At 40.4% G+C, this 13,474-nt stretch overlaps 1 protein-coding gene across 2 annotated transcripts in view; it reads left to right on the top strand.

The window, feature by feature from the left end:
- The window catches only part of dpy19l3 (dpy-19 like C-mannosyltransferase 3), a 79,586-nt gene that overhangs the window by 14,292 nt on the left and 51,820 nt on the right, over positions 1–13,474 (top strand). For both annotated transcript variants that reach the window (XM_083916812.1, XM_083916811.1), the window contains exons 4-6: positions 5,392–5,482; positions 11,776–11,897; positions 12,473–12,618. In XM_083916812.1, coding sequence (XP_083772938.1) covers positions 5,392–5,482; positions 11,776–11,897; positions 12,473–12,618 — 359 coding nt within the window. The remainder of the gene's footprint in view (positions 1–5,391; positions 5,483–11,775; positions 11,898–12,472; positions 12,619–13,474) is intronic.

Here is a 13,474-nt window from a genome sequence, read left to right on the forward strand (position 1 = left end):
AAAGCTAATTTATTTGGACCGGCTACAAGAAAAGAGAAATACACCGCATTTACATTTTTTGCCGTAATGGATTTGGATCAGTTCTATAGCTTAGCCCAGGAGCATGCTGTTTATCTACCTGAATTCAGCTCATCAAAGGATCCAAGAACTTATTGATAATCTCCGTCTTCTCAGGCAATGGAGCTTCGTAAGAGAGTAAAGCTGAGCAAGCTACAGCATAATTCAGGTCTTGCACAAGATGCACCAGCTGAAGGGAGATGCAGCAATAACTTGATGGGTAAGGGGGGGGTTTCTCTGCTTGGAGGATCCAATGCTTGTTCCGGTTCAGGCATTCTACCCCGGTGGCGTTGGCAACAGAGTGTTTCCATGGCAGCCGGACTGTTATTAGCTGGGCTGCTGGCAGTGACTCAGGCCTGGTGCGTCAACGCCATACACGAAAACCTGCTGTGGTTCTCTCAGCTCACGGTAGGAGCTCTGATACTGTGTTAATTTGAAACTTATTGATTAACCAAGCCCATCACAGACAATCTCTCGCTCACAATAACAGCCTGCGGTATGAGTGCCAGGAGTTCATTCAGTAACATGGTGCTAATAAAAACTGTCACACCGCTCAGAAGTCCAATCTCAGCTCACAGTAGGAGTTTGTGTGGTGACAGTATATAGTTTTAGTTTAATTTTTCACCTGCTGTTCTTCTCCTTTTTTTTTAATAAGCCATGCTACATGAATCCCTGTGTCTTATTCATTGGGATTAATCTGTCAATCAAAGCAGCATGGAATTCATGGAATTCATGGAATATCGTGAAATGATTTTAAAAAGCATCCTGCTGTGCATCAGTTAAAGTGTAACTCGGACAAAATTGGACCCCATGGTCTTTTTCGGCATGAATATACATCAACTAAGCCATCAAGACAAGTTTTTTTGGATGATCACTGATTGACAGAGAAATCCCAGAGAGTCGCCAGCAGCCAGACATGGCTAACAATGAGCACTGTACCATTCAATAAAGTCTTTTTTAACCACTAATACTGCTCAAAATAGCAACAAACCTCTGCAGTGGCATGATAAGAGTCACAAAGCACCAACAACGTAGTTAGTGAACCCAGGGTTTATTAAAAAAGACTGTTTTACAATGCTACAAGACTGTTCATATTGAACAGCCCAAAAAATTAGATTATCAAGTTCAGAGCTAATCGACTTGTATGGACTTCCTCTAAATATGGATGTAGCTGGCTGCTAAGGCTTGTTAATAGGTGGTCAACGAATAAAATGTCTTGATAGCTTTTGATGTAAAAAGTGGTCACTTGGATTCTAGGCTTTCAAAAGGTATTGTAAATTTGAAAGGACCTGAAGAGGTATGATTAAAACAGTACTGCAGATGGGAATTACAGGGTAACTCAGTACAACACAATGTCAGCACCGTGTCAAGTTCTTCCAGTCATAAATCAGAAAAAAAACTATTGTGGGGCTTAGTACATTAAGATTTAAGTTTACGAAGGCCATTCTCAAGCTCACTTATGTCTCATAAGTTGTTGTAGCAGTGTCTAGGTTGGTGCCATTTATTTCAGAGCTAAATGTGACTTTTTTTGCAAATCTAGAATTGAAAAAAAAAGTGAAAAATCTCTCCAAACTACTGCACTAAGACACCCACACCTCGATGAGCACTATAGAAAAATCCATGGTGTAATTTGGTAACAAAATCTTTTGACAGTTGGAGATTTCTGCAAGGATTACATTTTTTGGCCATTGGATGGCAAGCACTTCAGTAAAGTGTAAAGTGCTCAGAAAACCCATATTGTCAATTAACCTAGGACAGTGTCCATCCTCTGAATGCCCTAAGTCTCAAAGTTGGTGCAAGTCAAGGGGTTAACTATATTTGATTTTTATTTTTTGTATTATTTTTATTATCATTATCATTATTATTATTATTATTGTTATTAGTATTATTATTATTATTATTATTATCATCGTTATTATTATTATTATCTATAACTTATTATCTTTGTTATTGCTTTTGTATTTCATTACTTTTATTGTTATTCATTTTCTTTATTATTATTATGACATTATCTCTGTGATTATTGTTGCTATTATTAATCTGGTTATTGTCTTAATTATTTTTCTACAGTGTTTTCCTTTTAATTGAATTTTCACTACAACCCTTGTTTTCCCATCCCTTCTGTTATTTTATTTATTTGTCTTCCCCACATCCATCGTCTCTCTATCAGACTCGATCCATCTTTTGCTCCATCTGCCTGACTGTTTACCTGTCTATCCAGATGTCTAATTGTTTGTGTGTCTGTCTTCCAGACCACCTGTCTTTTATCGTCCCTTAAAGGTGAAATGGCAAAATATGTTTTTATAAACATTTCTGTGTTTACTTTTGTAGAAATAGTGACAGTTTTATCTGAAACAATGTGTGATCTGGGTTGACCAGTATTTGCAGGGTTGGTGGTTCGATGAGCAGCTTCTTCTTTTCCTGTCCGCGTCAAGTTTTCTTAAGCAAGAAGCTGAACCCAAAATCATAGAAATAAGAACAGATTTGTCACGTAAAGAATCATCATTATTGATGTTAATAAAGTATACAGAGAGCATGAGGATACAGGTGGTGCTATGCTGGGAGTTTGAGGCTTACATTGTCCTAACCTAATGCAGTGCAGGCAACCCTAAAGTCAGGACAATGTATCCACGAAGAAGCCTTTGTGGATTGACTGCAGCTGTGAAGATTCCTAAGGGTGAAAACTCACCTTATTTCCTGTTAGCATTGTTTTCACACTCAGGATGACTGTGGTTACAGTTCAATTCAATTTTATTTACAGTGCCAAATCATACCAAAAGTTATCTCAGGACACTTTACATAGTAGGTAAAGACCACACTCTATGACTTATTTATGATTTACATAGACCCAACAATTCCCCCGTAGAGCACACAGTGGAAACAAACACCTTCCCTGTAACAGGCAACAAGGTCGGACAGACTCAGCTCTATGGAGGACGGACATCTGTCTTGAGTGGTTTGGGAAGAAGAAAAAGAGAGAGAAAGAGAGAAAAGACAGACAGATGGACAGAGAGACAAAGACAGACAGAGAGACACTTCCAGAGATGCAAGCAACCACAAAAGTAACTTGTCTTAACTTTCAAATGTAGTTTTCAGGTTGGCAACCAGGCATCAGCTTTTGGTTTCCAAAACAGAAAGTATGGTTGCCAATTAAAGTTGTGTTGTGTGTGTGTGTGTGTGTGTATTTAAGAGGAGAACATATAGAGGACGGAGTGGTAGTAGAGAGGTGAATGTGTTTCAATAAAGTTTACAAAAGAGAAAAAAAAATACTCAACATGCATAATGACCGTGATTGTAACAAGATGGAGGCTCTGAAAGAACAGGCTCACCTCGCCTGTGAATGTTCTCATTTGTGCAGCTCATCATTATCCCCAAAACAATTTCAGTCAAAAGCAACTGGACTTGGTTATTTTTCTAGGAAGACGTTTCACTTCTCATCCAAGAGGCTTCATCAGTTCATGTATGCATCTGACCAGGCTGGGACTGGTCCAACTAACTGGTGTGGAGATCCAGGTATTTAACCTCTCACAAGGCCGATTATGTCACTGAAACCCTTTTGCTCCAAGTGCCAACGACCGTCGTTGGAGTGACAGTCGTTGGTGGGAAGTTGGTTTCGACTTTGTTTGTGCTCTATTGAGTCTAAACGACAGTCGTTGGAGTCACAGGAGGCCATTTGTGAACAGTTGTTCTTTGAGGTTAGATTGTTGAATCTCCTGGGAAGGGATGAAAGGGCAGCATTGTAAATTGGAGATAAGGCGTGTCTTAGACCTTATCATCGGCCTTGTGAAAGGTTAAATACCTGGATCTCCCCACCAGATAGTTGGACTAGTCCCAGTCAGTTCTGACTGTAACAATAACCAATATTTAAATATCACTTGTGCAACTATTATTGTAAAAACATTTTTTTAGGGTGCACATTCTGCTATTTGAGGTCCCTATTTTTATTTTAAAAGGGTCAACAATTGGTTGGCAATTTTGAAAATACCAAATACAAATGTGTATTTAAAATGTTAATACCAATATCGGTCTCTCTGTTATGTACTAGTGGTTCTTTCTTGTGCCCCTCAGGTCTCAAAGTCCTGCTGGTTTTCACTCAATTAATCAGTGAATGGTTTAAACCACTTGAATTGAATGAAGACCTGCGTCGGTGTAGGCCAGCGGGGCACTAAGAACCACTGGCCTGTGTAGAAGGAAAAAGAGGAAACATGAGCAAGAGACAAAAAATATAAAGTAGACAATTTAATTAAAGCTGCATTTAAACTGAAACAGGCTGTTCAGAAGCTGATTAAAAGACCATAGCCTTAAAAAGTAAAAACCCTAAAAGGCAAAAAGCTTTTCTGTCTTTGAATTGTTGAGCTGCACAAGCAAGGCCTCTCGTAACGCGACATCGCTGCCGAGGTTGGACACACTAAGACAGTCATTTTAAATTTCTTAAAACATCCTGAGGGTTATGAGACAAAAAAGTCAAGTGGTAGACCCAAAACAATTTCACTTGCGTTGAGCTGGAGGATCTGACAGGCTGACAGACACAGGTGATCCTCCACCCAAATTAAGGCTCTTACTGATGCTGACTGCAGCCCGACAACGAGATGTAGCTGTAAGGGTGAGGCTACAGGCTACAAAGGGACGTTTGAATTATTAATTGTATTTGAATGTCACTTCATGGTGCATTTGTGTCCTTTTCAGTTAAAAGCTCAAGTTGTAATGCAGGTGGAAATCAGCCAGGCTGTTCCCTAGTAATCATTTAGTCGAAGAATCTCTTGTTGAGGTTTTTTTTCATGATCTTTTTAGGGATGAGCTCTTAATCACAAGTCATTACTGGAAAAGGAAGACATAAATGGCACTTTAATAATACTGTTTTGTTTTTAATAAGCAGATTTCCAGATCACTCAGAATGATTCTGTAGGGACAGTTATACTGGAGACTTTCAGTTAAATCACAGAGCCCATATGTCAAAGAAATATATCACTATAGGCAAAGAATGTCTTTTTCCTGGAGCACAGCTGCAAAAACTATTTGCAAACTGAATGCGATAGATTGATGATTTAGTTAATATTCTGCAGCTGGTTGTTCACTGCTTGCTCCCTGTTTTTACCCCTCAGTGGAACAGTAATCATGCGTGGCAAGCAGAAATCTCTTGGGAAGACATCATCTTAGCACAAACACACAGTCTGTGTTACCTTCCTATTGTTGCCGTTGAGGATTACGAGTGTATTAGTAGCTCTGACTCTATCCTCCATGTTTCTGTCATGCTTTGCCAGGATATCTGTTTTCCATATTTCAGAGAACAGAAATCTGTGATTCATACAACTAAAATCCCCTTTTTGCTTCCAGGAAGTGGAGCGGGAGATCTCGTTTCGGACGGAGTGTGGTCTGTACTACTCCTACTACAAGCAAATGTTGCAGGCTCCGTCCATACAGGAAGGTACACACTATGTTATGATGATTTCATTTTTCTGTATATATATATATATATATATATATATATATATACAGACAGTACAGTAGTAACATAGCAGTATTTCTATGGCCAAGAAGCATATCAAACCTATCATCATAGGACTAACTAGCTCTACTGTCACGGGAGGTGACGGGGAATACACAGAGGATTGGACCCAAATGCAGACATGGAACTCAAGAGGCAGTTTAACAGATTTAATCAACTTACTTTCACAGAAAGGTGCACAGAGAACAAAAGGCAAACATGGAGAGAACTGAGGAAAAACTGGTCACGGGGAATGAGCACAGGAGGGAAGGTACGCTGGGAGACATCTGGAGTATGGGGAATAATAATCTGGCCCCGAATGAGGCTCAGGACCGGCTTTATATACAGAGTGGCAGATGATCAGTGCCAACGAGAACCACCTGCCGGGAAAACAAGCTCACAACAGAGAAACAGAGGGAGACTAAAAAAGAGAGGAGGGCTGTCCTGATTTAATCACGACATCTACACTGTAATACAAAATCAATGCTTCTGTATGGCTCATCAGCTGGTGAGGACGATGACTTCAGCATTGTATCAGTTATCTAGCTATTAGACATCTATCTAAAGCTGTAGTTGGTAACTTTATTAAAATCAGGTTTTGTCATATTTGGTCAAACTGTCACTATATCTGGACAGCACGACATGAAACAGACAATCGGTGAAAAAATCATGTGAGTCGCTTGAGCGGCCACTTGACCGTCCGTTTGTTGGCCCCTGTGTGTTTTTCTCCTGGTCGCTGAGTGGATGTAGCTCTCAGCGGGATGTGATGAGTGGCAGTACAGATGCCACAACAACACGGAAAAGTTGAATAGACACTTTTATCCAGTGGTGTAGAAGAACACACCACAGAAAATTATCTGATTTGTACGGGCTTGTTAAAATGAGTGATGCAGTAGCTGGGTTTGATTTTGATCTGTGGAATTCGACACACACACACACACACACACACAGTCAATGACTGCTCATGAAACTGTGAAAATATGCAGCACTGATCAAATATGCACCAAGATTATGTTACTGTTTTGCCTATTTCTCGCATAAAGTGTCTTCAGAAACATATTTTAGTACTGTTTAGCTGTAATTTCAGAAAGCCGACCGGCCAGACAAACTTTCTCATTTTAGAGCTAAACAGTACACTAAAATATGTTTATGAAGACAGTTTATGTAAGAAATAGGCCAAACAGTAACATAATCTTGATTCCTATTTTATCAACACTGCCTACTTTCACAGTTTGATCAGAGTTAATGAGTAGTCATCGACACTGTGTCAGATACCATTCCATGATTAGATGTTTTCCTTTGGTGGTGGAATCTTGCAGATGCCATAAGGAGCACCAGGTGGAGGCAGAGAAACTTGATTTTTTCACAAAATATCTGACTCTCTGTCAGGTTAAAGAGACAGTTTCAGGGAACGTGACAAAACATATTTTATCAAAATGTCAGCTTTAAGATCCTTTTCTAAAATTCTTGTTTTAAAATGAGTTGGCTGGAATCAATAAAAAGTCAAGCAGAGATGACATTTGTGTAATTCGAGGGAGCCTATCTACTGTATGTTCCCAGGGTTATATGATCCCCAGCCCTAATATCCTCTTAATACCACACATAAAGTGGTATGAGACAGTTTTACATACTCAGCAATGGTTTTGCCTAGGTCAAATACTGCATGTATGTTTTCCTGGGTCAATTATGTTAAATATCCTACTAATCTTAGGGCGTACTCACAATGTCCTTTCCGCACCGCGACCAAGGCTTTAGGGTACTTGTCCCCCCTCCCTCTCCCCCCGCACCCCAGCCCCGTTTGTACTCACACTGCCAGGGCCGGCCAATGCTTCTTGCTGTCCATACGCCATCACGCCGTAACACGTCAAATGCATTGATCGCGTGTGTGTGGCTTTGTTTACAAATCTTTCCACAGACCTCTGAGTTTTTGTGCGTCTTGTCGACTGTTTTTGAATATTTTCATCCGACCAAATCTGCAGTAAACACTCCACCTCCGCATCACATCAACGTGAACCTTTCACCGCCATTGTTGTTGTTGTTAAATGTCCGCGCATGGTCCGTCGCTCTATATTCTATGTCTAAACAGGCGCACAAACGCTACCGCCGTAGGGCTCGTGCTCGTGCTCGTACATGTGCAAACGGCTCCGCTAAAGCCCACCTCTTTCAAGCGGGCCGTGGGCGCGGAACGGGTGCACTCACACTGCTTAAAGGTACTAGGCTTTAGCTGAAAAAACGGTTTTGGCCCCGGCCAGAAGGACAGTGTGAGTGCGCCCTTATACTTGTACACCCTCAAATTTGACTTTTTGACTTTTTTTATATCCACAGTGGCTGAACAGATGTTTTGCCATTCAAACTGCTTTCTAACATCCATCTTCCTTTATTCTTGTGTTTTTTGAACTGCAAAGATAGTCCTTACCAATCACCTACACTAATAGCTTAAATCAAGGCACACACAAGCCCTGGGAACATAGGGATGATGCCTAATTGGGTAGCTAACTATAGCCAATAAAATCAGCCAGTGACAGGCAGCCACCATTATTGCAACATGGTTTTATAAGATCTCAAATGACTCAGGTAGACTGTTTTTTTTTTTTTTTACATGGATAGAAATACCAGACAGCTGCCTCTACCCACTCTTTCAAGGAGAAAGAAGCTTTCCAACCAGGCAAACAAATCACTGTAGTTTCTTGTGACGCACAGTCTGGTCTGAGGGAAATTAGTCTAATTATTTGTTCCCATTATCATGTAACATTACTAGTTGAAAACCGGCCTATTTTTCCACTAAGGCAAATAATGGAGCTGTAGGCTAATCAGTTGAGGAACTGGCTAACCCCAATTTGCTCATTTCTTTTCCTGTCAGCAGAATGGCTTGATGTGCAGAAATAACAGTAGTTAGAACTGCAGTGTTAAGGTACGAGAGGTAGGAGAAAAATATGTAGGAAAGGAAAAACGTGAGGTGGGAAAGTAAATAAAGTGGGAAGAAAAAAAGATGTAATGATATGTGAATGGATGAAAGGAAGGAAAGATACAGACGCAGGGATGAGAGGAGAGGTATAAGGACAGAAGGGAAGGTTAAATGGGCTAAGAAAGGTCAGCAGAATCAAGGACAGAGGGAAGCAGGTGTGGGTAGCAATGTGTACTGTTTATGCAAAACCGTGCTGTTCTTTACTGTCTCACATGGATAAAGAACGCAGCAGTGATCAGGCTGACACATCCCAGCCTGCAGCAGAAACTCAGCTCTCTGCTGCAAGTTTGGTGTCACGCTTTGTTCCAGTCAAACCAAATGCAAAGTAATGGTACTGCATCCAGTGCTCAATTTAGAATAATGACAGCAGAGGGTGCATGCTCATATGACGTACGTACCAGTCTTTGCATGCCCTGATAAGACCATTATTAAAGGATATTTAGCTTGGTTCTTAGTCATTTTTGGCTCACCACTCACTGAAGTACTTGCTGAGACAGAAGGGTACAGTGACATTGACAGGGCAAGAAACATTATATGCGTCAGATAGGTTGTAAACGAACCCCTAGTTTAGTCGTATTAAGACGAGAAAACAAAAATGAATGGTTCACAGGCCGTCCTGTACAATGAGCTGTTAGCAGGGTTCCTACGCAGTATGGAAAAGTATGGAATTTAATTTGAGTAATTTCCAGGTGTGGATAAGTTTGGAACGAGGGAACTACAAAAGAAAACACAAGCCTTTGCTTCCCTGGCTTTTAGATGGAGTAAACATACTTGTAAATAAATAATATAATGATAAATAAATCATAAATAAGATGTAGAAGACATGTATGGCAAAAATTCAACAAATGAGAGTCGCAGTCGCACAGCAAACAGTAACCATGGTAACCCAACACTAGTCTACAGCCAGCTTGATTAGTTTCATATAATCTACAGGTCGGCTATGTTGCGTTAGTAAGCTGTATTTGATTTGTACATATTAACATATTTTATTTTAGAAAGTGAGATAATAGTCTAGAACAAAGAAAACATTTTTCCAAACTCTTTTACCTTTTATAATTGTGCATCCCTACTGTTACTGTCTGTAGGTGCTGCAGGTACACAGTTATTAATTGCACTCAAATGCTGTGCATTGAACATGTCTCGGTTTGGAGTTCAATATACTGTATATATATACTACGAAACATAGGTAAACATGTCTTGTAATTACTTGGCAACATAATGGCATACATAGTCAGAATTTAACATATGTGTTAAAAGTTGGAATTTAAAACCATTTATTTATGTATTGGTATTCAGATGTTAAATATTGACTGAAACATCCTCTGAGAAGTCTCAAAATTTGAGTCTGGAATTTTGAAATGGAAAATGTGTAGGAACCCTGAATTAGTGATGGGCAAATAAGGCTTCATGAACTGTTTTCTTTATTTTCTGAGCCCACTAAAAAGGCTCAATGAATGGTAATTCAAGGCGCACTCACACTGTCCATCCGTACCGTGCCCAAGCACATTTCACGGCTAAAGTGTAGTTTTTTGACCAGTGTGAGTGAAACCGTACCTGGCCTAGGAGCGGCACGCTTGCCGACCACGGACCATTTGGGAGAGGTGGCCTTTTGTAAAGCATGTTTGCACATGTACGAGCAGGAGCGTGCACACGTGTACGAGCACAAGGCCTACGTCATTTTATGTGCGCCTATTCGAACATAGAAAAAAAGAAGGACGGACCATGTGCGGACATTTAAAACAATGGCGGCGAAAGGTTCATGTTGGTGTGATGGGGAGGTGGAGTGTTTACTGCAGATTTGGTCGGATAAAAATATTCAAAAAAAGTCGGACAAGACGCACCAAAACTCCAAGGTCTATGGAAAGATTTGTAAACAAAGCGACGCATCGCGATGACGATCAATGCGTGTGACGTGTTACGGCGTGATGACGTATAAGCAGCAAGAAGCATTCGCAGAGGCCCAGGTAGTGTGAGTCTGGGCCGCGGGAGGAGAGGGGGGGGGGGGCAAGTACCCTAAAGCACGGGGCACGGTACGGATGGACAGTGTGAGTGCGCCCTCAGTGTGCTTTCAAACCTTCATTTGAAAGCATATTCTGAGCTCCATCTGGTGGGCTCTGAAATAAAGGCAATTGTTCATATAGATTAAGGTAGCTTCAGTAATTTGCCCATCACTAATTATTACCAACTTTTTGGGTATGTTTGCAGTTTTACATCGTAACATAATCTTAATTGTTAACTTGTGGACCTCATGTCTGTCTTCTGGCTGCTCATTGCTTCCTGTCTCGAACTTTTTTGTACCATTTTTGCTGGTACTGCCTCTGATTGGCAGAGTACTTGTTGAGTACAGGGCTACAGCGGGTCATGCCATTACCATCCTAGGTAGAGAAATATTGCCTTGAGGGAAGATTGAACCAAAATAGTAAAGCTATGAAAAGCAATCTGAGAAGACTGAGGGCACCTGCAGAGTCAATTGATAATTACCAGTAGGTTCATCAATATGAGCGGCATCTGTCACATGTAAAAACATTGTAATCATTTATGAGCTATGGTTAATATAAAGTAAAAATATTGCCGGCTTCAAAGTTTCTTCCCCATCCTCACACAGGATCTCCAACAGGAAGTTGTTTAGCAGTGGTGGTATGTCACCCAGATCTTGACAAATCAACTCTTGATCAATTTAGTTATTCAATGACGTCTTAAACCAGGCACTCTCTATTGGATATTTGACATTTGCTGTGTGAAATAGCTCATCTGCTTTTGTCCCCTGAAGGTTAATCTTTTATTTCATAAAAAGAATATAATTTCCTATTGTGTTAGTGTAAATTTATAGACTTGATATGCTGTCTTCGGATGAGATAGGGTGCTATAAAACACTGCAGAAAACCCTGACATATATAGGTTTTTCTAAGATAAAAAGCAGTACAACACTGCTCAGTGTAGTTGATTTAATTGAGCAGAGGGAGTGATGCATGGGTTCAGACATCCACTGTGTTGTCAGAAATCATGGAATTACATTTAAACTCAACCCCTTCCTCGTTTTAGTGGTTGACAGAAATGTTAAACACTGCAATTGGGCTTTAACACCACTGAACTTTATGAATGAGCTTTGCTAAACATTCATACCTCTTCCTCTCAATAACAGCTGTTATCAGTCTGTCACTGTGAAGAAATGGTGGCTTTTTTAAAGTGTGTGTGTGTGTGTGTGTGTGTGTGTGTGTGTGTGTGTGTGTGTGTGTGTGTGTGTGTGTGTGTGTGTGTGTGTTCCCAGGGCTCTCAGATTTGATCCATGACAACATGACAGAATCCAAGAGGACCATTAATCTCCTGCAGCGAATGAATATCTACCAAGAGGTCTTTCTCAGTGTTCTCTACAGATTGTTGCCCATACAGGTACCACATCACTCAGCTGTCAGCTATTTACAACTGTCTGACAAAAGATTTGAGTAATGACCGCCTCTACTCCAAAATGATTGACTGTCTCTGTGACTTTTTTTGTCATTTCGGCCCATGAAACAAAGCTTTCTCTGTGTGTGAGAAATGTAAAAAATCACATCGCAATTCCAATGTTTTCTTTCCTCATTATTATTAACCAAGTTCCTGGCATTGTTAGAAATTATAGTTATATTAGGAGACTGTCAGGCATGTGAGGGCTTTTTATGTTTTGGTCTTTATAGCTGACAAGGCACGGCACACTTGCAGTTGTCACACTGGAGGAAAAGGTTTCTCTATTGGCATATCAATTAACCGAGAAACAGTTACTTAGCTCCCTCTGAGTTCTCACTGTGACAAGAATGCTGGTATGTGAAATATCAGACTAAACTTTTAAAATGCCACAGTGTTCCTTAGAGTCAGCCCGAGTCAGTCGCTGTCACTGCTGCCAACTCTCTGTGTTCATTTACAGCGCTTAATGAACTAATGGTTTTTCTCTGTGTGTGTCTGTGTGTGTGTGTGCGTGCGTGGTCCAGTCGTATCTGGAGCCAGTGTATTTCTACATTTACACAGTGTTCTCACTCCAAGCTGTGTATGTGATCGCTCTGTACCTCACAGCATGGCTCCTGTCTGGCTCCTGGCTGGCTGGTGCGCTCGCTGGAGTCTGGTACATCCTCAACAGGTAGGTTATAACTCAACTTTCATGTGTGTGTGTGTAATCCAAGAGGCATTGACTCTGTCAATGCCAGCATGCAATGGGGGGTTATTACTTGAGTTTGGATCCCCATTTGAGCTTGATAACCTCTACGTTGTTTGAACAAAGCCTTAAAATTCTGTCTGCTTAAACCGTTTTTCACTGCAACAACCGTTGATTATTTTGGAGTGCATATAAAACAGTTCAATAAGAATTGGTAACCAGCTCACCCATGTAGTCTGAGTCCTTGAATCTGACCTCCCTTTGCTGTGTATCATCCACCATCTCTTTCCTGTCATTCTCCAGGTGTTCTTTCAATTAATACAAAGTAAAAAGAATCTTAAAAAATGGCAAAATAACCTGACATTTTGACCATGTTTGTGCCTCTGTGAATTTGAATCTGTATTACGAGGACTTATTAGTCAGTACATTTTCTTTAAAAAGTCGCTTCAGCCATCTTCCTGCTCACCTAACATTTCTGTAGTGAAGACAGCAAGCACATGAACTTGAAAAGTGAACAGGAAAAGTTAGCTTTGCAAATGGTTTATGTAGAAGACAATGCATTCAATGGATGCTTAACAGCTCACTTAAGGCAGCACACTTTTAGCTTTTAATTTGTCCATTAGGACAAATACATTTGTCATCCACTTGCCCTTCAAAATATCTTCTTATCCTGGATGATAATGTTGAGCCCTGTGTTTAAGGGGCTAGTTCTCCCCAATTCTCCGTAATTTTACTTGCAATCAATAGTATTTTAACATACAGTATTGCAGAATTAAAGTACCATGCAACTCATATGGATGTCATATCTTAGTATCACTGATACTATTTTCTGACATTTTCA

This window comes from Echiichthys vipera, assembly GCF_963691815.1.
Source record: "Echiichthys vipera genome assembly, chromosome: 1".
NCBI lineage: Eukaryota > Metazoa > Chordata > Actinopteri > Perciformes > Trachinidae > Echiichthys > Echiichthys vipera.